General features: G+C 47.1%; 1 protein-coding gene across 1 annotated transcript; it reads right to left on the bottom strand.

The window, feature by feature from the left end:
• Positions 1-3,915: 3,915 nt before the first annotated feature.
• On the bottom strand, positions 3,916-25,087 carry COTL1 (coactosin like F-actin binding protein 1). The gene is made up of 4 exons (XM_068693271.1): positions 24,775-25,087; positions 24,308-24,390; positions 14,856-15,013; positions 3,916-5,260 (listed from the first exon to the last, which is right to left on the bottom strand). Exons 1-4 carry the CDS (start codon positions 24,849-24,851, stop codon positions 5,150-5,152), a joined length of 429 nt encoding a protein of 142 aa, XP_068549372.1. The 5' UTR covers positions 24,852-25,087; the 3' UTR covers positions 3,916-5,149.
• Between the last annotated feature and the right edge of the window lie 1,692 nt (positions 25,088-26,779).

The following is a 26,779-nucleotide window of genomic DNA, read 5'->3' as shown; positions in this document are numbered from 1 at the left end:
GAGAGGCATTATATTCCACTCCCACAAGCCCGTGGGTCCAAACTGGGGAAATGGGGCAGGAACCCCCAGTGCCCTGCTCTCGGTGGCTGCCCGAGCATGGGGCATCTCGTGGGAGATGCGGCACCAGCAGCGAGCGGAAGAGCGGCCGCCGGGACAGGGTGAGAAAATGAGTTGCTGTCGTCACGCCTGGACAGAGCTTATAGCTCCTGTATTGACAGTGACTGAACAATGTGTCTTTCTGTGCTGTGTCGTGGGGGCCTGAACTGAGCTAGACTCATACTATAACGCAGAAAACGTCTGGCAGCTCCCCTTCAACCCTCTGCAGCTCCTCCAGGTCCTAGATGCTAAATAACTGCGCCAATTCAAGCTGGAGAGATTAGATCGCCCCAGGGGTCCGCACAGCAGAGCCTACTTAACACCAGCCAGTAATCTGGCATTATGCACTCCTTGGGACAGCAGTCTATAAAAACACAGGCAGAGTGCACTGACAGTTTCCGCAGGCCAGTCTGTGTGGCCAGGGTTGCCTGGCTGAGCTCTTTCCTATTCTGCCCAACCTATCGGGGGTGAGAATGGGCTGTTTGCGTGTACAGCCAGCCATGAGTCAGAGCAGCCTTGCTGTCACCCATGCTCAAACTTCACCCCTTTTCTGCCTGATGGCTACCACTGTCTCCTAACCACCTCTGGGGGCTGCCCACTGACCCCATCCCTCTCCTCCCGCTGACTGTGCTGCATAAAAGCCCCCCAAGCTGGGTCTGCTGAAATGAAGTTGTCTGCTGTGTCTGACCCTCTGTATTAATCGAGGAGATGCTGGAGGACATTTTGCTCGTCTCCGTTGCTCCCTCCCTGCTAAAAGTGGATGCTGCCTCGTTATCTGCTGCACTCGTAATGCGGTGGAATAGAAAATCCTTTGGCGATGCCAAATATAAAGCAGCCGTTGAACCGTTTCAATCTGTTCCTCGCCAGACACAGCCCCCAGCGTGCTGTCGCTGCCGCTCATGCTCTCCCTTGCTGTGCTGGAGGCAGAGCAGAACCTCCCCGGCCCCAAGCCCTGGCATATGGCAAAGCCTGGAGCAAAAGCCCTGGCACAACACCGAGCTGCAGTGCAAGGGACACAACAGGCTCCCGTAACGTGGCTGGAAGCCTTTGTGCAGCAGTGGGTCTTTAAAGTCCAATGGCAGTGCTGATAAGGCAAAAATGGGCTTTGAATTCTAAATTGAGGCAAAACAGGATGCTTTACATTAAAAATGAAAAAGCAAATCCGTGTCTCACAGGGTCATTAGCATAACTTCCAGGATGCAACGTTATCAGCACTGCTCTGATAAGGTGAGGAATGTATATATGACGAGGCTGACTCCCTGGGCTGTGCTGTGGGGCCCTGTAACACACAGGCTGCTATTTTTGCTTCTATTCCATAGTAAAAGGCCCTTTCCTAAACAAGGCTATTGTGCTCCAGGAACAATAGTACCGTCTGGCTTATACTAATCTTTACGAAACACTCTGAGACCTCCTGTTGAAAAGTCTTACAGAGCAAATAGGTATTATTGACCCCCGCTTTGCCTGCGCCACTCTGGGTGCAAAATGCACTCTGTAATACTGTCCCTAATACATCTGATCAGAGGATCAGCCATTTGCAGACATTCAGCAACACTAACATGCTGTGAAAGATGATATTGAAGAGGCCTGCAGTCTTAAAATAGAGACTTAAAATTTCCAGTTTATGTCGTGTTATTGTGATATGCCAAGCGTGAGATCCCAAATGCACCACAAATAATTGGTGGTAAGCTTTTACTCTTCATGTTCCAGTCTTTCTTCTGCTCAGTTTTTGTCAATTGTTTCTTGCATTCTTAATCATTAACAAGGAAGGATAATGCATGCAAAGACTGTGGGGTAGATACTTTTCCAGCCAAGTGACAGCAGACCCCAGAGGTAAGTTTTAGCCTGCAGAGCAGATTGTGAATGACACCAGGCGCCTACAGCCCCTGTGACTTGCTGAGCTGCTCCTATTACAAACACGAGAAGGCTTTGACTTACTACCAGTGAAGTCACTCTCTTGAGGAAAATAAAAACCATTTGGTAATGATGAAATATAATCAACATTTAAAAAACAAAATCATTTAATTTCTAATTCAGATTATTCTTATAGGAGTCATGAGGAGAGAGAGAAGGAAATATCAAATTCTTGAAAGACATTTTTCTCCCCATACTCCAAAGCAGCCATCTGGGACATACATTCATCAGCTTGGGCTGGGGCTGGGTGTGCTTCCAAGACATTCTTTATGACAAAAGTAATCTTACTTTTGACCGAGAGTTTGATGAGCGTGGACTTGATTAACTTGGCCATTGCAGTGATGGAGGAATGGGTCTGTACAGACAAGAATTCCCTGTTCGGACTTTTAGAACTGACCTCCAGTGAGGATGGAGACAGAGCAGCAGCAAATGCATTTGTACATCTCACCTTGTCCCCATGAAGCTCTTCAGAGCATTTGTAAGATGGTATGGTTAGGTAGTTTACCTGAGAAGATGAAATTGAGGCTGAAAACAAAGCAAAACGAAAATCACTAATTCTCAGTTATTGGTATCATTCATCAGGCTTGTTTTTTCCATAAGGATTTGTCCTCATGTCCTATCGAGAATGAGTAATTCCTTATCTTCCTCATATTTCTCCTATGTATCTAATGTTGCTTATGCAATCGCTGTGCTAGCAACTGCACGCTTGATATTCCTGTGATCAAAATGGGACCACAATATGGGAAATGGAATGGCAGTACCTCACAGAGGCAATTCAAAGACAGAATATGGGATTTGTGTGGTCTGTGAACTGGACATGGGATGGTTATCTTGTACGAGTACTTTAAACACCCACTTCAAACCAGTGCAGAAGAGGAGGGCTCCCCTCCCAGCCGATCCAGCCACCAGGGGTGAGTTAGTCCTGGACATGGGCTGCAGCCAGCCCCGACAAGGGCTGTCACAGGGGGTATGGGACAGACATGCCTGGAGAAGACAAATCTCTAGAAAATATTTGGGAAGTCTTCAGAAAAATACTCTGTAGGAGGCTTATGCTGTCTGAGGAGAGCAAAGCAGCCAAAACCAGGGTGAGGCCTTCACTTTTTCCATCCCCAGAGCCAGCTCACCAAAGGCAGCACAAGAGCCCCGTTTTGTCTTGCTGAGATGCCTCTGAGCGGCTGAGAGCTGTTTTGCCTCTGTGCTGAGCTCTTTCTTGAGCATTTCATCAAACCCCAGACCAAAGCTGCTGCTGACAAATTTATTTTGATGCTGCCACCAGGCTCTGAGACCAGACCAAGGCCGGTGCCTCAGTCGCACCCCACAAGCTGTCACATGAAAGTTGATTGTGGTCACTGAACCGATAAGGCAAAGCCTCAGAGCATCTCAGGCTCTCTGCAAAGCTCTTCCCCCTTAGTTATGCCTGTCCTTACTGTCAGCCCTGTTAAAATAACCAGTATTTCACTCCTTTCAGGGCAAATTTTAATAAGGTTAGGCCCCAAATTGAAACGCCCGTGTAAGTCTGTGCAGGAGACTTCCAAACTTCACTTCCGAAGTGATGCTCTTGCTCCCAAATCTGTTCCTGACCTCTCTACATTTATTTCGTGTGGGTGTGAAATTCTCTTTGACCTAATTGCAATTCCCACTTGGATTTTTGGTGCTCGAAATGCAGAGGTAGAGGTGCTGAACAAAAAGTGTGTCGGATGCACCGTGGTCACCTCTGCCTGTCAGAGCAGAGACGAGCAGACAAGGGCTGCAGGCAGCAAGATCATTTTACATTTAAGCCAGTGTTTAATTCTCCTAATAGCACCAAGATTGCAAGAGCTCAGAGCCTTACACCGAGGATTAACAGCCCTCCTAAATATAGCCTTGTTGTTGCAGGGAAGGTAAAAGAACAACAGAGTCTCTGAGAACTGTTCTTGAAAAACATTTATTTCTGTAATGGGTTTATAGCGCTGACTTCCAAGCCTCAGTACAACACAGTTTTCCCCCTATGCCTAGTTCAGGGGACAATTACCTTTGATGGAATAAAAGAAGCCCCCCAAACAACCAGTTTGGTACCGAACAAACTGTGCCCAGATTATCTCTGAGCCTCTGCTGTTGAATTTTCATCCCGAATGGGACAGAGCTGCTCTGCTCCATCCCTCAGTCACAGCTGCAGGGTGGTTCACTACCTGAAGGCCCCAAATAACGAAGATGTGTTTTAACTGCAAAAATGGGGGTCATGGGCAGAGAAGGCTGCTAGGATTCAGCTGCTGCTATTCTTGCAGACATTTAAAAAGGAAATCTATGCGTTTCAGTTTCACCTCCTGAGCCCCAGCATTAGGAAAGTCAAATACAAACCCAGAGACCGATGTACACAAAATAGTGAACAAATGTCCAGACATTTCTAAGCCCCCCAGTTTACTGTGCCGTGACACCTCCAAAAAAACAACAAAACCCTCACATTCAGATCATGTTGGATCTTATTTTAAAAAGAGAGGGGTAGAGATGTAGCACATAGCATAGCAACTGTCAAGCAATGTTTAAGGCAATTTTATTCCCATTTATTAAGAGACGATTTTTGTTTGTTTGTTCACTTTGTGTTTTAAGCTGCTAGGTAGCATCTGAGCTGGACATTTAAGCTTAGACAATTTAATCAAAGTTGGAGTGCACTCAATTCAAGTCGATCTGAGCCTAGATCAGCAAAAATATTCTTCCCCAAAATATCAGTGAGAACAAATTAAAACAAAAAGAAAATAATGGATGTTCACAACTTCCCCAAAACTTTCTCCCCTCAGAGACCAGGTTGAGCCCAGCTAAACACACACACACATGCATGCAGACGAAGAAGGACACAATGGCAAGCTGCTACGAACACAGTGCTGAATATGGACCAAAGCAGAGTGAAACCTAAATTCCACAGATGCGAGAACATGGACAGAGTTATGAGTAAAAAAAAAATGGGGGGAAAATCAGAACCCCAGAGAGGGATGTTTCATGAGATGGAATGGAAAACAGAAGTCCGCTGTACGCAAAGAAAGGGAGTTCTTAGGTGCACACACAGAAAGCTGGGGATTTCAGTTGCCTCATCTCTCAGTTGTGTTAGTTTGTTGTGCCTTCCCTCTCCCTTCGAGATCCAGGTGATGGTGCCAGGAGGTTTCTGCATTTACTCAGTCTGTGCATCGTAATTTGCCCCCCCTGCTTTCTTCAGCTCATTCTTGATGTAATCCTCATCCAGCTCTTTGTGGTCACTGATCACAAATTCTTTGGCAAAGTTCTGCAAGAGATAAAGAAAAAGACTGTTTAAAAAGAGGATAGTTGTCCAAGTACTCATGGAAAGAGGACTTATCCTGGAGAAATTTCATGTCCACTACTACAGTCACCATCTGCAAGGCCTAATCCTGCCCTATGCAACAGCAATTCCTAGTGGTAAATGCCCAGTCTGGGCTATGTCAAGTTTCCTAAGTAGTATGGAAATTAAAAAGCTCAAAACTGTGGACTTTCTAGAAGCCACAGACCTTCAGTATGGTTGTGGGCAAGTCACAGATCCTGTTGGTGCCCCTGTCCTTTTTCAGAGCTCTTCTAAAAAAAGCCAGTGCTACAGTACACTACAGTAGTGTGCCCCACAGGCTGGTGGGAGGATGCTTAATCAAAGACAGAGCAAGATGCAGATGGTACCAAGAGCAAATACATCTACTCCAGCAGATTTACTGAGCCTTCCTTTGAGCTATCTAATTCACATTATGGCCAAAACCACGATGCTGCACTAGACAGGCTTTGTTAATGGGCTTCAGAACGCTCTGTGGTCTAATGATCGAAGTGCCCTTTAAGGACACGTTTATCAGCACACTTGTGTACTGCAGGGCAGCGATCTAGCTCTTGGAATGCTCTTTGCAACTGATGTGAGCTGAGCAAGCCCTAGGCAGCATGCTGTAATGTGAGGCTGGGGACAGAGAAAACCTTTCTTGAAACAGATCGCTGTGAATGGGATCATGCGGAGCCTTTAGGGCACTTGTCACCACGGTGTCACTGCAGTCAAGGGTTCGCTCCTTCATGTCCCTCTCGCCTCACAGCAAGGGTGCCATGCATGCGCGTGCACACTCATTTAAGCAAACATGCACATTTGCTTCTTGCTTTAGCATTTTCCTTCACTTCCTAACCACAACTGAAACCATTTCATGCGTCTTTCCCTTCCCCCCAGAGCACAGCATGAAAAACGCAAGCACCCATCGCACTCTACATGGCCAGGCACCAACAGCTGATGACAAAACAAAGGGAAATCCCTGCAGCCCTGCTGTAGCATCTCAGGGAAGCAGCAGCACCAGGCTCTCTGGGCAGGGAGAGCCCTATAAGGTGGCAGAGGCTGCCTGGCAGAAGGAGGCGATGTGCTGGGAGATGCCATCATCTTGTCCGGGTCTCCCCAGAGCTGGAACAGCCCCAGCACAAACGTGGAGCAGGGATTTCTAATTGGTTTCAGACTCGGAGCCATGGAGAGCTCTTTATTTGGCAGTGTCTCAAGGGTCTCGGTTTGGGATCACAGTTGGGTAAAGGAGGGGGTGGGGAAGGATTCAGCTTGAAAGAGCCTCAGCACCTCTTTCATGCGGTGGAAAAAATGGAAGGGGGAGCAAAACGGCTCCCTCCCCCCCGCCAGTCTCCCAGGCTGCAGCTGATCCTGTTTCACACTGTAGGAAATCCTCACTACTGAAGAGTTGCTCCGGGGGAGGAAAAAAAAAAAAAAGCTTATAGCAGCCAGGAGGAGCCTTTTCTGCTCTGCTTTCATCCGTGTTTGGCTCTGCTGGGGTGAGGACAGACAGACGTTACAGGCACTCCTCCATGTCATAGCAGAGCTCAGGGAAAATGGGAAAGAAAGTGTTTCTTCAAAAAAAAAAAAAAAGTGTATATATATATATCCTTTTTTGAAATTGGAAATAGAGGCAAACCCCTGAAAACATCAAATTTGGTCATGCTAACAAGTCTGGAGCATGTGTCTTCCTTCTAGCTCTCCTGTGTGGGATCTTTGTAAAGCTCAGCTCTTGCTGGGACTGAACCAATGACTGCCACCTATGTGACGCTCACCAAGGTATGGGGTCCCAGGATTTTTGAGCTAGGCCTTTTCAGTTTCTTCTCTAACAGGTTTAAGAAAACTTTCGCAGCGCAGGAAACACAGGTTATTTGGGACTAGGTGACTTCAGTGCTAGTCTCTGACTTGGGTCAGTGACAATTGGGTCTGGCCCATAAAATCATTCCCGAGAGGGATTCCACAAAAAATGTGCGTATTTTATAAATGCAGGGAGGGTTTCCTTCAATGCCCAGTCTGCAGAATCAAGCTGCTTCTGAAATTAAAACTGCAAGTCCAGTCATGTATTAATAGAGGGGAACTAAATTACATGTGCCACAAAGTAATTACAATTACTCAAATGTCTTCTCAACTAGACAGCTACCCAGATGCTTCCTGGGTGATGATCTGGGGGCAGCAGCCACTATTTCATGTCAACACCCCCGAGTCACCTTGCGAAGTCTGAATAATTTCCCCCTCACAGTTGGCCAGATGGGTTATGTTCCCAGCCACTCGTAAATATCCTCTTAGCTGACCGGGCCACCCCTTAGCCAGATTCGTACCCTCGGCGAGCAATCTGGGTCACTGCCATAAATAACTCCAGTTTATTCCTTTCTGGTGGCAGGTGCTGTCGGGGACTTCTTTGGTTCTTTGCACTGGTTCTCACCCACCACGATATCTTGTCAAGCCTGGCCCCAAGGACAGGAGGTGCTTCAGGTGAGTTTGCTGCCTGGGATTCCTGATTGCAGTATCCTGCTTGACCTTTCCTCAGCCATAGCTCCTTCATCGCTCTGAACTGTCCGAGCTCTGTGGGGTTGAGCTTTGTGAAGACTTCAGGGCACAAATCATAAGATGAAGGGAGGAATATAAGTGTTTTAGAGACAGTTGAAAGCATCTGCTGCCTCCTGTGCCGTCAAAACAGGAAGGCAGGAGAGACTGTGGCTCTCAGATCAGGGGATCAAACACTTGTGATCAACAGCAGCACTTTGCAGTCAAGGGCCATCTTACCCAGAGTTCACTCTTTTCTTGTCCCTGGTGAAACTACCAGAATATAAAACTACTCCCAGCTGATTTAATGGGGTCTGATGTTAGCTAAACCAGGCAATGGTCTGTATTTGGCATGACTGTCATCTGCAATTATAAATAACTGATCATAGTGAAATGGCTCCTGCAAAGCACCAGGCAAGATCGGTGCTTCAAGTGGCTAACAGCGATGCCAACAGGCATCCGACTTCAGTCAGATTTCTGCTCTACCATCAGATTTTACTTATGACTTTTCTTTTTGGGGTGGGGAAAGTCCCCAGTTCCTCTTCTCTCACACACAGCATTATCTAGTGCCTTTCAAGTGAACTGCAGAACCCTTACAGCTGCCTAAGGCACGGTGCATAACTGATGCTTGAGCCCTTACTTTGCTGACAAGCATCTTCATTTTACCTCCTCCACTTCCTTTTCTATTCTCCTCCCCCAACCCCCAAGCTTTTTACAACCACTGCAAGCCCTGCAAGTGAATTCTGCCCTTTGTATTCATACCAGAGCCACCAGCAGCCTACAGATAACAAAAACAATGATGCCATTTATCACTCCCATTTATCACACAACAGTAACTGGAGTCTTTGCTTTGCCTCTTCAGTCATTGAATGCGACGTAAAAAGTAAGGTTTACACATGGCTCTTCAATACACCTATCTAGCACACGCTTCACCCTGTGCCTGAGTAGAAAAGGGTCATAACTTTGTGATCCAGCCCTCTGTGTCAGCCCCCATCTGACACTATGGAGACAAAGGGCTCCAACCATGCAGGCCAGGTCACAAAAACAGAGCCCGCACCTCTCCCTGGGAGGCATGAAATTTGTGCAGCCTTTCTCTTCCAGACAAGTTTATGGAGGAAAAGAAAAGGGTGGAGTAGATTTTCTGCCTATTCCAGGCTCTGAATGTTTAGCATATGGGGCCATAAAATTTCCCTAAGCTGGCCAAGGGAAAATCTGCCTGGTGCAGATACTGTACCAAAAAGGTCTACAGAGGCCCTTATAAATCCCAGCATGTGCAGGCCTCAAGCCAGAAGGAAAATCCTTATATCGTCTACAAGCACATGGGTTCTTAGCAGCTAGGGATGGGGCCAGGCAGTCGAGCAGCTTCTTGCTGTTTTTATTTATACTGGGCCTTGCAAGGGCCTCCACTGGTGTTCAAACAGATCCACTGTGCTTTTGGTCCCTACTCCCATCCACTGCAGACGAGATGACATCTCCCATTTTTCTTTTCCAGCATGGTGTGAGGCCTAGAGCTGGGGCCACAGGGAAGAAAGGACACGTGCTCTGGCTGCAGCAGAGGTATGTACTAGCAGGGCTTCCCTAAGTGCAAGGAGAGCTCTAAAGTGACAAGTGCCTGCAGCAATACAGCACCACTGCCCTGTACTCTGGCTCCACCTAAACTGAGATCAGCTGGCAGAGTCTAAGTAAAACTCCTCTTTCCCACTAAACTCCCTGCCAATTTTTACACGCACCAGTTCCAGCCACTGGGAGAAGCCAGCCCTAACCTCTGGCAAACATATCTCACAGGAATGGGAACTGCATTTCAGCTGATCTGCAAATTCTTCCTATCTTGATGCATCCCACTGGGAAAGTCACAGGGCTGTGTTTCAGATGTGGGGTGATGGGAGGCTGCTTATCCTGGCCGAAAGATATGACTTATAAAGTTACCGCCCTCACTAGAAAAGGAATAGGAGTTCTTAAATCAATATCCATTTGGTATGGTCATTACAGTAAACCAGAATAGGAAAAACTGTCAAAAAGTACAATTGTGTTTCCCTTCCCAGCAGAATCTCACTCCCTGTCCTGAGAAAAGCTGTCTTGAAGCCAGTATAGCCAGTAACACATGAGTTTGATTTTCTGACTGCTTCTGACAAATCTATGAAACCTCTTTCTGTTTGGGCCACTGTACTAACATGAAAAAATCAGTGTACATACATGGAGTTACATATGTTGTATCTGCCCCAAGACCAGGGACAGTAATCCCATAAATTGGTCCTTATGAAGGAGCAGCACCAGTGCAGTGTGGAATCCAAGGGGAAAGAGAAAGATCAACAAAAAGATCTGACCATGAGCTCCAAAGCACGAACTCAGTAAACTTGTTGACATCACTAAAGTCAGGCAAATTCCTCACCAAAAATAATAATGAATAAAATGCCACAAATATTTGCCTACAGTAACGGAGCTGTTTTACCCTGAATAAGATTTGGCAAATAATAGAGCACATGATTTTGTGGGGGCAGGAGTGCTGAAGAAAACAGAGAAGAGCCAAAATTCATGGAAAATAAGACAAATGGGCAAAGGTTGGTTAGTTCCTTTGCTGAGACAGCTCTGCAGGGGAATTCAGTCCATCAAGAACTGAATTCCTCTACACAGCCTAATGAAGGGTTAAAGTCTCCTGGTAGGAAATGCTGTCATGAAGGAAACAAGTTCTCAGATGGGAAGTAGCAATTGGAGGGAAACAAAGTCCTGCTTTCAGTTCTTCAGCATTTACATCAACAACAGACCCTGGTAGCACTGATTGCCTCCCCCTGGGAGTGCCTGAGTTTGTCCTTCATCAAAGAAAAGCACCGTAACCTCATCATCCTACTTCTCCTCAAAGCGAATGGGGCTGCTTGGTGTGAGGCCTGACTCTCCTGTACTTAAACCCCACAGCTGCCAGGTTGGACCTCGCAGGAATTTTTATGGCTGAATTGAACCTCACGCAACCGGCTTTTGATAACCACACTGAGCAGCTTACAACAGCCTTGGTTTCTGGGCTCCGGCTGACCTATCTGTGTCTCCTGGGTTTCTGGGATAAAGGAGGTCAAAACAACAGCCCTCAGAGCTGAGAGAGTCTCCTGGATAGATTTGTACTAATGCTGAATGAGCCACAACTTGTGCATATAAAGAAGGCAAAAGGCAGAGCCATGCTTACTGCCAGGGGCATAAAAGAGGAGTTTAAGACCAGCTTTGGATGATTTCTTTTACAGCCAAGTGAAAAATATGCCCAAAGCCTTTCTATTCAGCTGGTATCTACTGGCAGCTGCGTCGGGCCTTGGCATGACAGCAAGTGGCTCACAGAGATCAAATCACAGCTGTGCAGAGGGCACAAGGGCTGTGGGGTTGGCTGCACGTGTGGTTTACTGCAAGCCTCCACCAGCTCACCCCTGTGCGCAAGACAGGACCTGCTACTGCCAATGGCAAAACTGATGAAGCCTAAGTCATCCTTGACTTACTGTTTCATAAAATAAGTTCCTCAGCTGTAAGTGTGAACCATTTTAGATCTAGGTTTAGACTGTACCCCAGAAATGACCTCCCAAACATCTTAAACCATGGTCTGCAAAGCACGGGATGTTGTATGCTTCTGCTCCCAGCACTAGGCCTGTACTTGGCCTAGGCAGAAACTCAGTGGAGAAAAGATACTGCATCACCTTACTCCATGGTTCCACTTACACAGGAAAGCCTCCACACATCAATACCTAGCTATATCCATAAGAAGTTATAGATAAATACTTGTTCTCCATCCTGCCCTTACTTTCAACCTTTTCTCAGCTGAACTGCTTGGGCCAAGTCTCGGGCTTGTCCCAAGACTTCCCGCTGAGGTGAAGAGGAAAGGATGGAAAATAAAAAGCTGTGAAAAAAAGGTTGCTGAATGTTCCTTAAATGCAAAATGCATTTTTTTTCTCTGCATTCCAAAATAAATGCAGTAAATGAATAACCCACTTTCCAACAACATTAAAGAGGTAATAAGGATAGTCCCAAATAAGAAAGACCTGATTCTCAACTAGTACAGAACAGGGGAACTGTACCTGATGAGATGTGTCCCTATAATTTTACAGTCATTACAGCTAAAAATCAATTGTCCTTTCTTCCTGAGAGGTTTGCTGTCCCCCTCCTCCAATGACTAGCTGCATTGCTTCCCAGCCACCTCCCCCTCCAAGGGACGAATACAAAAGCAAGGGCAACCCAGTTCTTCTCCATGCTTTATAACATTTCATCCTTTTGTTCAAAAGCCCATAATCTACTCTTCAACAGTTAATATCCCTTACATTTTCCTTACGGCAGGTGCTTCTGGGGGAAAGTTAATAATCACCATGTGTGAACGCTCTGTATTGTACAGATGCAACATGGTGGGTTTTGCTTGCTAGGCAGTATTGAAGTGTCTCAGTGGAAGAACAATGTCTGTTGGCATTTGTTCAGGTTTCAGCAGAGCTCAACCGTAGCTCATCAATGCGTCTACAACGTATCAGAGAATATAAAGCAGATCTCCTCTCACACAGGAGCTTTGGTCTTGTATAGGGAGCCACAGTTGGCTTTTGCAAATATTACAAGATAGTGAGCATCCTTCAAGTTTCATGGAGGGCTTCTCAGTCTGAAGAACTGTTGTTCTATAATCCCAACCAATCTCTTCCATAGATCATGAAAATCAAAGTCATTACCGCTGTATAAATAAGTTTCTTTGTACCACACTTCCTTTGAAAGACAGCCATGTTGCACAGAGTAAGTGCACCTACGGGTCATGCACATAACTGAAACTGCAGAGAGCCAAAGTGTGTGCAAAATCTAGTTTCTCTTCAAGATTTAAAAACAAACAAACACAAATCTCACTTTAGGGTACTGCTTATTCCAAAAGATGAACAAGCACTGAGTCAGACTGGTAGTTTATCATCACAGCAAACAAACAATTTTTCTTTGTATAACCCACATCTCAAATAATCCCTGTAAAAATCAGAAACAAGGATGACTGGAAATATACTTCGGAAGATGAAGGTCAAGTGAACTAGTAAGAGCTCTGGGATAAATTCCCTCAACTAAACGGCAGGACTTTCCTGTCCTCCTTTATTTTGACTACCTGTAAGGTCACATGCATTAGAAAAAAGACAATAGTACTACTTTTATCCCACTCCACTGCGAGGGTTCCGTTCTTGCATGTATGGATAGCTATCTTAGTCGCAATGTACTAGGATTACGTCATACATCCTTTTCCCCCTTTACATTGGTTTTAAACAGCCAGCCACTAACTTAATTTGCATGAAAAGACTGCCAAAGAAATACAAGTTACTATCTAGCCTCTCTTTGTCCACAGCATCTTGGCAATAGTACGTTTGTCCTGCTATACATCTCTACAGTGATAAAAAGTGAATTAAAAATGTCTTCAAAGTAGAACTGGCTCTACCTGTGTCACAGGCTGATCTGTGGAGTTTCTGCATGGCTATCCAACAATATCCAAACAAGACATGCTATATTCTTTCATGGTCTTGTAAGATGCTCACAAAGACATCTGTATAAATAGCCTTAATTTCTCTATAACGAAGAAACTTTCCTATGGAGAGGTCACTGTTGACCTTACATTCAGAAACACTTTAGAATGGGTTATAGACACGGTTGCTGAATAAGAGTGTACAACCACATATTGTTTTTATATTTTAGATTAATTGGAATATGAAAGCTTTTAAGTAACAGCCAGGAATGGTTAATGTTCCACCAGATTATTAACTTGCACAGGCTACTAATCACACACGAAACAAGTGGAATTGCAAATAATATGTAGCAGACCTAAGAGACAGATCTTAGAACAGCAGTTGGGAATGCTATTCAGCTCCACAGGAATAAACTGTCTAAACATATTTTAAAAAATCTTGGTCTTAGTGACTCTTACATGAGTCATTCATTAGTACCCTATAATTTCATCCCCAGTTGCAATAACACAGTTTCATCTGCCTCACATGAACAGAGACTTGCTTTTCTGTCTCTCAGGTATCATCATGGGAGTCTCTGTTCAGAATGGCCCCCGCAGCATAGTTGCCATTTTGAAAGACTTTTGTTATATTCCTTATGCTTCTTACCTAAAATATCTTCTGTATCATACAAACTATCAGTGTGTGTGTGGGAGGAGGCCTTCATTCTCATCCTCCATATTGTCCTGTTGCAAGATTCCCAACACAGCAAAAGACCATTTCTCACGCATTGAAAAGCTGGCCCTAGGTTTCACCGGAAGAGCTAACCTTGTTCTAAAAATATCTCCAGAGTAAACATGTTAAACATTAGCATCTTCTCTGTCTTGTCAGCAATTCTTTGTACCCTTCCACAATTCGTGTCTCTCATGGCAGTTGTTTGTTTTCCCTTGCTTTGACCAAGCTTGGAGCCCAACAGAGCGAGGACAGCTCAGCAAGCCCTGGGAGGCCTCAGCAGAGTTAAATGACGTGCTTGGGACAGACAAATTCGGGGGAAGCTCTTCCAAGGTGTGCACTAAGCACATTTATCTTTTTTACTGATACGCCCAAGGCCAAACAGAAGACCATTCAAATCTAGTTAGCTATTAAAAGCTGTTAGTTAATTGGTACTGATAAGGACTTCAGACTCCATTTGATTTTCTCCATGAATACATTGTGCAGAGACAAAAGGCATCGAGAGAAAAGTTCACACATGGGCGTGGATTTTTCTATTTAATTTTACCTGCTTAATTTAATAGTGCCTTGTTCCCTACCACTCAATGTTATATTATTCTCATATCAAGGAAGCAGATTGGAAACATCTTAATGATGACATAGAGCAGAGTTCATATTCTCTTCTCTTGAAATAGTTAAGGAAACCTAAAGCTCAAAGGTGCTTCTTTATGTTTGAGTGCTCAAAAGGCAGATATTACATCCTCCTAGTAAGAAGACAGGCACTAGGAAACTGTCTTCTTTTTAAAAGATTAACCACTAAGATGAGGAATGATCCAGTCCTTCTTCCTCTCTCACCTTCTACCGCCATTCGTAGAGCTAAAAGCAATGAGAATTGGTGTTTAGAAGAAGAAGGAAATGGTTACCTGTACTACTTCTTTGACCAGAGTCTTGTCGGTCCCAGTTTTGGCTCTCTGCAGGCCACTGACATCCTCTCCAATCCAAGTGATGAGGGCAAACTTGACTCGCTTGCTCATGGCATCGCCAGTGGTGAATCGGACAAAGCCAAACAATCGAACGTCATCTGGAGGGACAGAGCAATAGGGGTAAAGTGATTAACAACAGAAACATCCCTGCCACACCGTTTTCTGGGGTAAGACTGTTGCTCCCAAATTAAAGACCAAGTCAAGGCACTAATACTTCATTACGACAGCATTATTTTAGACTAACAGGGCAATACAGAGGCTCTGCTTAATTGTCCTTTACTGGCAAGGTACATGTTGCTAGTGTTAGGTCTTCATGAGGTGCTCTGAGGGACTGGGAGAATGCTGGTTCTGCCAGCAGGCCCATGCCACACTAGTGCACTGCTAGAAAGTCTGGAAATGGCTCAAATACAATCAACAGGCAGTTCAGGAGCACAGAGCTAACCCCAGTTACACATTCAGCCCAGGATTAAGCCAAGTTACACATTCAGCCAGATTACCGATCTGCATTCAGGTCACTGGTCAAGGGAAGAAAGTGATTTCCCAGCCTTCCTCCTACTGGATAGCAGGTTTAGGATCACATTTTGTAAAATATACCCAGAAACTGGCCATGGTGCAGATCTGACCCTTTCCCACCTTCCCTTCAGCAATATTTCTTCCTCACTTGTAGCATGAGCTTACATGAAGGAGAGGAGGAGAGAAGAAGGAGTGAAAGAAAATCTGCAACTGTTCCCCCAGATGTGCTTTTCTACTCCTTCCTAAGCCCCATAGAGAAAGACCTTGGATTTTAAAACTGTTCTGATCTTAGCTTCAAAGCTGGTTTCTGCTATATCAGGCCAGACTAGGCTTATTTAGTCTGGCCATATGTGTAAAAACCTTGTAAACTCCTTGTCTCGGGGACTTTGTTCTTTCACTGCAGGGTGACTCATCACCCGAGGCAGTCGGACGCCTTCAAGATCACTGGCACTTGGAAATTGTGTGATACCATCCTCTCATATCCCCAGCCCCGGTGGCAAGCAGGATGCTGGAGCCTTCAACCAGGATTGTGCAAAAACAGCAGAACAGATGGACAGTTGTGCAATAGTGGAATATACCTAATCATAGCTACTTCATCTGTTATAGGCCGCTCAAGACCTTTTTAATGAAATGAGATGACTCAAAATAGAAGAGCAAGCTTGCTGATTGGAAAGAATCATGTTAATTTTGGTTATGCTTGTTGTGACCAGTTCAGCATGTTGCCTGGCTCCTCGCTGTCTTGACTACTGCTGGGTGAGAACACAGTCTCCAGGTGTAGCAATGTCTGCCAACATCCCTTGCCTTGGGTCCAGCCCCTGGAGCTACAGAGAATGAGGAAAAGCAGCTCTAAATTGTGGATCCTTAGAAAATATGCTGCTAGAAATCAATACCAAAAAAAATAAAAATAAAAAAAAGGCCAAAAATGAAATGTTCTTATGTTCTTTAAAAGCTCATATGTCTCTGAGATTCTTAAACACTGTGTTTTGCCAAGGTTTCAGTAAAGACAACTTCCTTTAATGAAAGATGTCAAGGTTTAATGTTTAAAAATAAACCAAACCACCTGTGTTCTTCCTATTTTGCTCTCTAGATATTTTTTGCTACTGACAGGGGACTACTGGGGAAAACTGAAAAATGTATGTAGGGGTCTGTGAGCCTGGAAGAATGTTTAAAACAAACTCCTCTAAAGATTTCAGATTTGAAAGAAAGAAAGAGATCTTATTCAAAAGATAAAAATCCACATGGATTTTCTGAAGGAGAATAAGAGCCACGTGTATTGACAGCACAGGCAAACAAAACTTCTCACTCGTACCCTATTACCGGCAAGTAGAAGAAACCCACGGTGAGACTCCCGTTCCTGACAGTAAATCCTCTTGCTAAGATTGATTAGAACAATAAATGAACCGACAGCCAGGAAATACCAAGGTGAAGAGAGACAGTAAATCCCCAAACGTTACTATTAACAGTTCTGTGGAAAAAAACCTTGCTTTCCCAGATCTGATGCTAAAGGAGGCCACGTTTTGCTAAGAATTGTACTGGGGTTCCTATGGGAACCCAGTGCTGGAAGGCACTTTAAGGTCATCAAGTCCTGGCCCCTACAATGCTGTAAGTGTGTCACAGCCCTTCTCGTGGACTGATCACCTTCCACCTCGAAGATGTAGGGTCTTGATCCCTGCTCCTTCTTCCAAAAACTATCACAAATTTTGAGGGCTGCTTTGAAGGATGCCCCTTTGTAGTAAATATAATGAATGTGAAGAATCCCAAGCTTTTCTGCAGTGTTTTCTCAAATCAACACATAAAGGAGTTTGAAAGGATTTATCTGCCAGCATGAACTTCACTTTGAGGTGAGCCCACAGATGGCTGGAAGCAGGTTTCTCTTCCCAGCAGAACCGTTCGAGTGCTTTCCCGTCCTGCCTGAAAGCAGCCTGATCTACAGCAGCTCCGAGAGCCAAGCCCAGCAATTCCCATGGGCTTTTGCCCATTAGATCACCTAGTGCCCGGTGACTGAGCAACTCTTACCTCATCTTATGAAGTCCCACAAAGTTTAATGAGCAACTGAAGGTTAGATATGGGGCTGAGTCACCGTCTTTGGCAGAATCTACCTGGGGCAGGTCTACCTGGAGGGGTTTCAGAATGAGTCCAAAGCTTGCTCAGAGTGGTAGCAGAATCAAAACGCCAGTTCTTTTATACCGCCAGCTTTCCTCTTTCAAAGCTGATCAGCTCTGCCCTGCCACATCACCTCACTATGCTGCAAGTCCTTGATGCCATCAGTGCCAACTCTGCAGGAAACCCCAAGGCGTCAATATTCTTCCTTCTGCCCCCAACCCCTTTCAGAAAGAAAACCCATCACTTACACTGGTTTTGGGAATTTGCTTGGCGTGGGGGGTTGTCCAACAAATCATAGGGAGACAGCAGATTTCCTCTGCAAGGGGAAATCCTGCCTCGCTCTACACAACCAGCTTCCTTGTCACTAAGCCATGGGTTTCAGGGCAGAGAGAATCAATTAATAATATTAATAGAGCTGGGAAACAGCAGCTTTATTTGAGAAGATCTCACAAGTTACAAACAGCAGAAATTAACCTTAATTCCTACTAATATCACTATTCCCTTAAGTGTTGTAGAGCAACGCAATAGGGCTATGCAAACAATGAAAAGTACAATGAATGCCTTAATGAACATCGCTTAGTATTTTTCTCCAAAGCTCTTACTTATCAGTAGGCAGGATTTCCCAAATATACTGATTAAGCTGCCCGTGGCTGTCAACAAAGCTTGATGCTGAGCTGCAGAGATTTCCTTGATGGAATTTCTTATTTTTTTCATCCACTCAAACCCTTTGTTTCAGCTGTGCTAAAAAATTTCCCATCGGATTAAAATGCACTGACTCATCAGTAAAAGAAATTAGCTCCGAGAAAGAAACACACCATCAAATTTTCACGGTTCTTTGTCTTTGGGCTCTGAACAACCAAGCCAGAGACGTGCCAAGATAAGGCCACTGCTCTCAGCATCACCTGCCTGCTAAGTCAAGGTCAGATACAGCAAGGTAGCTCATAGCAAGGTCTGCTTTTGTGGTCTCCCCAGCACTGAATTACCGATAGCGTATGACAGCTTTCGTGAAGGATTTATTGTGTTTGTTTCAATTGTATTCATTTTAGATTCATTTGCCAGTTTTCCACCTCTTCAGTCACCCGTTCAGCCACGTGGCTAAAAGCACAGACAAAACCATCCCTACCTCTCAGCACGCTGTTATTTCCTTCTCTGATGCTGTAGGGAAGCCTGTGCACCTCTGATGATGCCCTGCACCATGCAGACATGTCATTAAGTCATCGAGGACAAACATGTAACCTTTGACCACAGGACCGTAACCATGGGGGCTGTAGCTGGGGCAGTCACCCATCTCCCTCTCTGCTATTTCAGCACAGAATTGACCCGATGAGTTGCTCCCACCAAAATTAATGAGAATACTCCCTAAAACCAACTCCCATTCATTGCTAGGGACATCCCCAGCCCCAGCTGGTGGCCAGAAGCTGGTTGGCAGACACATGCCATGCAAGTTCATGACGTGCAGAGAGCACAGGGAGGGCAGCATGGCAGGGACACGCTGCAGACAAAGCCAGTTTCAACTTCCCACAGCCACCACCGGCCCCAGGTCTTCCTTTAAATAGATATTAAGGGAAAGCAGGCAAGGCGAACCTTAAGGAGGAAAAACAAACCCAGTAGGAGACTGACTTACAAAGCCCATTTTAGCAACTTAAGATGCTGCCAAGTACAGATAAGCACCTATCTCATTATATGGCCTTGCGCATTTTTACAAATCTTTCCTACAACCTAAGGTGCTAATGTAATCTTGGTGATCTGTCTCTCAAGTCTTAGCTCCTAAATTTTATATACAGGCCTGGGTTTACCGGGCAATTTCCACGAGCCCAAAAGATCTTGCGTTTGTATTAGAAGCTCATTCTGTTTCTGTTTTCTTCCCAATATTTTATGTCAACGAGGAATGATTTTATAGGGTATTTATTTCAGACCAAAGATGTTCAGCTCTTCCTCATGCTGAATGCACTGTGTGTTTTTGGTCTGATCCTTGCAGACACATGAATAACTATCCCGTTTCATGCTGTCACTGCAATTATTTATCTGGACTGAGGCTTTCCCAATAGAAGGCTCATTATTTCTTTTGTCAGAGATGCGTTGAGAAACAACTGTTCACATGCAGCATGGGGAGGAAGCAGTCTTCCAGCCTCTCTGCTACGTCTTGACAGCACGTGCATGGAAAAATAAATAAATAAATAAATAAAAATAAAATGAACTACAGCCAGAGACAATGCAATGCTCTGCTGCTTTGTAATCTGGAAACTGAACCCAGCTGTCCAGTGCAGTCAGGTATTACGGATACACACGAAAGTTTAGGCGGATGTTTTTGACTGCTGAGTTACTCTGATATCTCAGTCGAATGTACTCTTCTCAGCAGCAGCATCACCAGCCCAATTATGAGACTTAGAAAACAACAACAAAACCCAAGAGCCTTGACATCCTTCCGTACAATAACCTTCAACTCTTATCTGTGTTTCTGGCTTCAAATCCACCAGCTCAGCTTTTTGCTTAAGAGCATGCTCACGGCATGTACCACCAAACACCAAATTAAAGCTACGCCTGGAGCCGGGCCATCCGCAGAGGCAAGAGCTGTAACCGTGAAGTCAAATGGATCAAAAGCCTTGAATTAAGCCCTTGTTTAAGGCAGAGGTAATCTGTGCTGTTAAGCCCAACCAAAACAGTCCTTAGCCAGAAGACACAGGGGGTGTCTACTCTGTGTTTAATGACCCTGACACAGTTAAAATGTCCTCAACTTACGGTCTCCAGTCTCTCTGGGTCAGACAAAGGCCAGAGCAGTCACGCAGGGTGGTCATTACATGGGGCTGCAAGGGGAAGTGCCATCGGCGGCCTCCTTCTAATCTCCTAACAAGGACTTCACTATGTCAGTGGTTTAAACCAACCTGATGACTTTGTTTTGGAACAGGCTGGAGGAGAGGTGTTCACACATCTGGGATGGCTTTTGGAAGGCAGAGAAGACTGCTGCCTGAGGGTATAGCAGTGCTGAAGCCTCCCAGCCCAACTATCTCAGTCATGCTGAGGCTGGGCACAGCCCTTGGCATGACACTGATGTGCCAAAGTCCAGGGTTCAGGCTGTGTTTGCAGCACAGGTGTAGTCCCAGGACCCTGAACAGAAGGGCACTGAAAATGCTTCCCTTACCACATGCAGTCACAGTCTCCAAACAATGGAATAAGGAAGGGAGACTCTAATTACCCAGTTCCTTAAGCTCTTCTGCTCGTACACAAAGCTGGCCAAAAAGATTAGGAAGAAAAAGCCCTGAGCCCAGGATGCGTGACGTGGTTCTGATGCATGACACACACCTGGGAATGGAGCAGGATGGGCAAGGAAACCTGCACAGGACAGACCAGGTATGGCAGCACTCCCCAGCTCAGGGCATGCACCTTACTGCATCTCGACCTGTCCTGTGCTTGTTGGGCTGCAGCCCATGGAGCCTTGCTGCAGGTTCACAGAGTTGGCTTCTAACGTGGTCTTTTCAAACTGCTACTTCCATTAAAAGAAGCAATTTTAGGTAATTTCTTACTTCACCCTTTGTCCTCAACCACTTTTGCTCCCTGAGGAGGTTTGCAGAATCAGTAATGGGCCGGGCCATGGTCTGCATGAAAAGGGTTATGTACGGGGGAAATCAAACTCAAAACACACCTCTGCTACCAATAACCCCCTGCAGCCCGTCCCAGCCTCTGTCACTGCACAAGACGGATATCCACCACAGGCAAATGCCTTTCCCAGCTGGTACAAAAGCCCTTCTTGGTCTCCGAGCCACAACAATTAGCACACGCTGACACCGCCTGCTCTGTAATTTAATGCCCCGGAGGGAAGCAATATGTACAGCACGCCAAAGGTGCTTTTAATAAGAATGCTTATTAGAGAAAGCAGGGGACACAGCTGTTTGCCACTCAGAACAGCCCTGAAATGGATGGTGCAGCGAGTGGAGCAGAGCAAGCCCTGGCTGAGGGGCTCGGTGCCGCTCTGCACGCTGAGGTTTTCCATTCCAGCTCGCGCTCTCACCTTCAACCACCAAATTATGCTCAGCTTCTACCAGAGGCAGCTGCAGCACGCTGTGGCTTTCAGGGCAGTGTTTTTCACAAAACAGGAATTTGAAACAAGGAAGGAAGTTTATTCTGATGTCATTTTTTTTTTTTTTTAACCTTTAATCACATTTTCTGAAGCTGTTTGCATTGATAGCAGCCCTTGTTCCCTCCAGCAAAATGTAGAAGGAGATGAGATAGGACCAGGAGGGAAGAGATGTAGCAATAGGGAGGAATAATATTTAGTAACTCTTCCCATCTCTTCCTACTCCTTTTACTGACTGTGTTTCAGCAGAAATATTCCAAGCAGCTCTACTTCATTTGGCACCTTTCTTCCAGATGGGAAGCAAAGCTGCAACTGCTGGCATGAGCCTTGGGTTTTGACCATGGCTAGTGGTCCAAGTGAAGGGCAGCTGCACGGATGGAGGCACCAAAACTCGTGTCTCATCCTTCCCCAACCGCTGCCCTTAATTCATGGGTGGGATAAGATACTTTCTGGCACTCAGCTGGGAGCCTGGTACCTGAATTTCCCTGCTTCTCCAAGCCTCGAGCAGCCGGGCTCCAGAGGAAGGTTTGGATATAACCTCTTGCCTCTGGTCTGCCAAGGAGCAGCCCGTGCCAGGTGCATGAGGAAAGAGGGAAAGGAAGAGAACCGAGCAGCTATGAGGGACTTGGCTCCACATCAAAGGCTAATAGGTTACTTCTACCCCACTGATGCCCCTTATTTAACTCTTCCCTTTCCATACTTATGCCTCAAACATGCGGAATTTCCTTTTTTGCTGTAAAAATGCTTCAGTACTCAGGCCAGCTTGCCCCTCTGTTGATATAAAAAAAGTTTCCTTAAACTCTTGTCTGCTTTAATACCCTACTTTATTAGGGTTTGACACATGCACGCATTGGCAAGAACACAAAACTGGCCATATTCCAAAGTGCAATATGTGCCTTCAATAGCTGTTAGATGCATCCTACCCAACCCAACCAGTGACTGCTCTCTGCTCCTTATCCACTCAACAGAAGTATTCCATCTGCTGCAGAAGGGACAGGAACTGTTCCTGAAGAGGGTACTGCTCCAGAACAAACATTAAATATCAGTTCAGACAGAATAAGAGATGTGCTCCTTAAAAACAAGGAGAAAAAGTAAACAGGGAAGGTTCCTCTGCAAGCTTCAGATGTCTGGAGACAGTGGAAATGTTATCCCAGCCACAGAAAGAGACAGAGAACAGGGCGCTGATGCTGAAGCTGCTGACCTCCTGGAAAAACTACTAACCCTCCAGATAATGTGGCCAGGAACTTCAGAAGTGCAGAGCCCAAGGTTTCCCAGTGTCCTGGGTAATTGCTGCTTGCCTCGGGTTGCACATAGAGAAGAGATGGGTGGGAAGGAGTTTTTGGGGTACAGGTATCAGCACTTCTGACAGCACCTCTAGGAGGATTACTTTCAGTTCTGAGGTCCCAAGAGCAGCTAGAATCGAGTAGCTGTCTTAATCCTGGCAAATGTCAATTTAACCCACTTTTAACCCAAATTAACCCACTGCAAATGTCAGAGCACAGCAGCCTCAACCCTTTTGATTTAGTGACTCCTTTCCAAAGACTACAACGTATTTCTCTCCTGTGATATTTATTGACTGCTCAGCCCAGCCCTGCCCTCATTAAGTTACTGGAAGCCCTCTCCACTCAGTAAAACAGAACTGAACCCTAGCACTGGAAAGACCAACTGGGACAGGCACCAGCATCTCCACGGATGTGGGGCTCTGACTGCAGCGCCTCCGGGGCTCACCACACCTTGAGAAGGGAGAATTGCTCAACACACAGTTCCTTTACAGTGCAGACACATCACTCAAGAATTACAGATTAACCATAACACTTGGCTGTAGAATAGCTGGATGAGGGAGGCAGGCTTTGTCAGTTATAGGGCAGTACGAGTTACAAACGCTTTATACCTCATATCACTTTGCGATATCGTTAAGCAGCCGCCAAGACGGGGAGAACCACACAACCCCCCCCCCCCAGAAGTTATTCCGCGAGAAATCAAAGCGCGCTTTTGTGTAAGACACATCAAAAGTCAAGATCGGATGAAGTTAAATATTTGCCCGCTTATTTTCGTTCTCCCCAGGCTTTGTTTCTGCTGTTAATCAGCCACATCCGACAGTTAAACAATCAGCTGCCACGTTTAAGGCGAGGGCCGCAACTGGTGCGGTTGTGCAATGCACGCGGCGATTGTTCCTGGGCTGTATTGTTCCAGCCAGCCTCTGCCTACCGGCTCTCACGTTTCACGTTCTTAAAAAATCTGAGCAACCTTCTGTCCGCGGTTACTTGAGCACGAGGAGCAGGGTTTACAGAAGGATTTTATTGCGGAATATTCTGTGCAGCTGCGTTTTTCCAGCCCCCGAAACGGAGCGTTTCGCTGCTCTCCAGTGAGAGGCTGTGCCTTCGAACTGCAGTGCCGAACAATGGGAGCCTTGCTAAGCCAGCCTCGGCTCTTGTTTATAGCTGGGAAGGAATGGCAAATTGTGGAAAGGGGGGGAAAAAAAGCCTGGAGGACCTTAGGGCTAGGGGTGAGACAAAGGACTGCAAGGACTTGAGCGAGTTGCTCTCTGTGACAGCAGAAGACCCAGCCATGCAGGACAGGGCACGGGGCAAGAGCGGCGGCACAAATTGCAGTTTTCTCCCCCAAGTTTTCTCCTATCTTTTTCCCCTTTGCCCTGGGCAGCGAGGAATGCCACTCGTGCCAAAGGCAGCGAGAGGGAGCTTACCTGTGCACTTCCTTTTGAAGGTTTCATAGTCTACCCCTTGGTCTCCGGGGACGATCGTGGAGCCGTTGTACTTAAATGTCACCCTTTAGGAGAGGGGAAAGAGAAGGGGGGAAGGAGATATTTAAAAGTCAGGCTTTGGGGATAGGGAAAAGAGAACGGGGGGATGGAGATATTTAGGAGAAGATGGGAAGGAGATGTTTAAAGTCAGCCTTTGGGGATGGGGAAAGGAGAAGAGGGAAGGAGATATTGAGGAGAAGGGGGAAGGAGATATTCAGAAGTCAGCCTTTGGAGACGGGCAAGGAGAAGAAATTTAAAGGCTGCCTCTATTATATTCCAAGGAAAAACCCTTTGGAAAAGGGAAGGGGAGGACGGGGTGGCCCGGGGGCAGGGGACGAGGAGCGGGGCAGCAGCGGGGCACCGCTGCCTTTGCGGGAGAGCCAGGGGGTGCCCGCGGCTGGGCCACCTACCAGTTCACCTCGGTGGCATCGTCCCGGACGAGGTTGTACGCCTCCCTGCACGCCTCCTTGTCGATTTTGGTGGCCATGGGGACGTCTTGGAAAAGGGGGAGGGAAGGGGGGGGCTGAGGGAAAGGGGGGTGGCGGGCGGGGAGGCGAGGAGCTTGGGGCCCTCCGCCGCCGCCTCTTGCTGCTGCAGCACCGCGCAGCCCCGCAGCGCTCCGCGCAGAGCCCGGTCCCGATCCCGGTCCCAAACCCGGTCCTAACCCCGGTCCCGGCCCCGGTTGCTGCTGCTGCTGCTGCTGCCGCCCCCGGCCCGCCCCCGCCCCGCCGCCGCCTGCCAATGGCTCGGCGGCCTCAGCCCGGCCTGCCCCCGCCAGCCCCGCCCGGGCTGCCCGGAGATTGGGGGGGGGGACAGGGGGAAAAAGGGGGGTTTAGGGGGATGTGGGGGGTATGGGAGGAGGGTTTAGGGAGATGTGGAGGGGTATGGGGGGAGTGGGAAGTCGTGGGGGGGTACTGGGGGGGTGTGAGGGGGGCGTGGAGTGGGTGTGGGGGGTGTATGTGAGGGTATTGGGGGTGGGAGGGGGGCGTGGAGGGGATGTAGGGGGTGTAAGGGGGAGATGAGGGGATGTGGGAGGTCGTGGGGGGGTATGGGGGTGTGAGGGGGGCGTTTGGGGGGATGTGGAGGGGTGTGGGGGGCTGTGGGGGGGTGGGAGGTGTGTATGAGGATGTGAGGGGGTGTGTGGGTGTACAGGGGTGTGTGTGGGGTGATGGGGGGGCTGTGAGGGGGGTTATGGGGGTTATGAGGGGTATTGGGGTGTGTTTTGGGGGGCTGAGCGCCTGCGTTGGGCTCGCCGCGGTGATGCGCGGTCCGGCCGCCGCTATTTTGGGGGCCGCCGTGCTTGGCCAGCCCCCGGCGGCAGGAGGAGGAGGAGGAGGAGAAGGAGGAAGAGGAGGAAGAGGAGGGAGGAAGGAGAAGCTCGGTGCGGGATGAAGCCGGCGGGGGGCCAGTGGCGGCCCCGGGCACAGCGCGCTGCGGTGCCGCAGGCGGCCGGGGGCTGCCGGGGGCTACCCGGGGGTCGGGGCCAGCAGGAGCCGGGCCGGGGGCTGCTGGAGGCGGGGGGGCATCGGCCGGGAGCCGGGGGCAGCTCCGTGTCTGTCTGTGTGTCTGTCTGTGTGTCTGTGCGGCCGGGTCCCTTTCGGATGGAGCGATCTCCCCCTGCCGGGCTCCGCTCCCAGCGCTGGGGACTTAAAAAAAGAATAAATGCACCCAGGCGGCGTCAGCCCGCTGCTGGGGGATGCTGAGCTCGAGGCAAAATGATGAGCTTTGTCTGCTAAGACTGCGCCCACAGAAGCAGAGATGGGTCCTTGGCTTAGCAGCACGCAGCTTCACAGAGATGTCACCAGATTTTGTCGTGCCCACAGACTGGATTTACAAAACAAGTACCAGGGTACACCTTAGCAGGCTTCTACCAAAACCTGGCAGGCTGGATTTTTGCGATTTTAATAAAAAAATGCATCCCGTGGTTAAAAAAAATATTGCTTTTATTTCAAAGTTTGCAATGCGATGTTATTTCACAGGAAGATGTTGAATGTATGGTTTGTACGTGTAAAGTCTGTAGAGTTAGGAAACCTCATTACCACAGTTACTCCGTGCTTCCAGAGACCTTGGGGAACAAGATCACCAGTGCGTGTGTTAACTGTAAGATCCATCATTTACTGCCGCACAGCACGAAGCCCTAATCCTATGGATTGTGTAAGAAGCAGGCAGCCTCTTCCAGAGTCCCGAATGACGTAAGGCTTGCTGTAGCGTCAGGGCCCGGAACAGGAGCTTATTGCTGCAGTGCCTCCCTGTGATCAAGATGAGGTCACAGGAACAGAGAAATATTCCTGAAGTCAGTACAAGTGTAGGACACAGCATCTGCGTGCATCACACAGTACCTTTGCAGACTGTAGACTCTAGATGATATTATAATCACACATTAATAGGTCTGAATATCTATTGATTTTCTTTTGG

Source organism: Anas acuta, chromosome 10 (genome assembly GCF_963932015.1).
Source record: "Anas acuta chromosome 10, bAnaAcu1.1, whole genome shotgun sequence".
Taxonomy (NCBI): domain Eukaryota; kingdom Metazoa; phylum Chordata; class Aves; order Anseriformes; family Anatidae; genus Anas; species Anas acuta.
The sequence above is the reverse complement of the archived record's forward strand: the minus strand, read 5'-3'. Positions and strand labels throughout refer to the sequence as shown.

Excerpts from the sequence above, each read along its gene's own strand:
- COTL1 (XM_068693271.1), bottom strand. The coding sequence starts at position 24,851 with ATGGCCACCAAAATCGACAAGGAGGCGTGCAGGGAGGCGTACAACCTC. Across the intron at positions 24,391-24,774 it reads GATGCCACCGAGGTGAACTG|GGTGACATTTAAGTACAACG; the intron begins GTAGGTGGCCCA and ends CCTCTCCTAAAG. Across the intron at positions 5,261-14,855 it reads TGGTCAAAGAAGTAGTACAG|AACTTTGCCAAAGAATTTGT; the intron begins GTAACCATTTCC and ends TATCTCTTGCAG.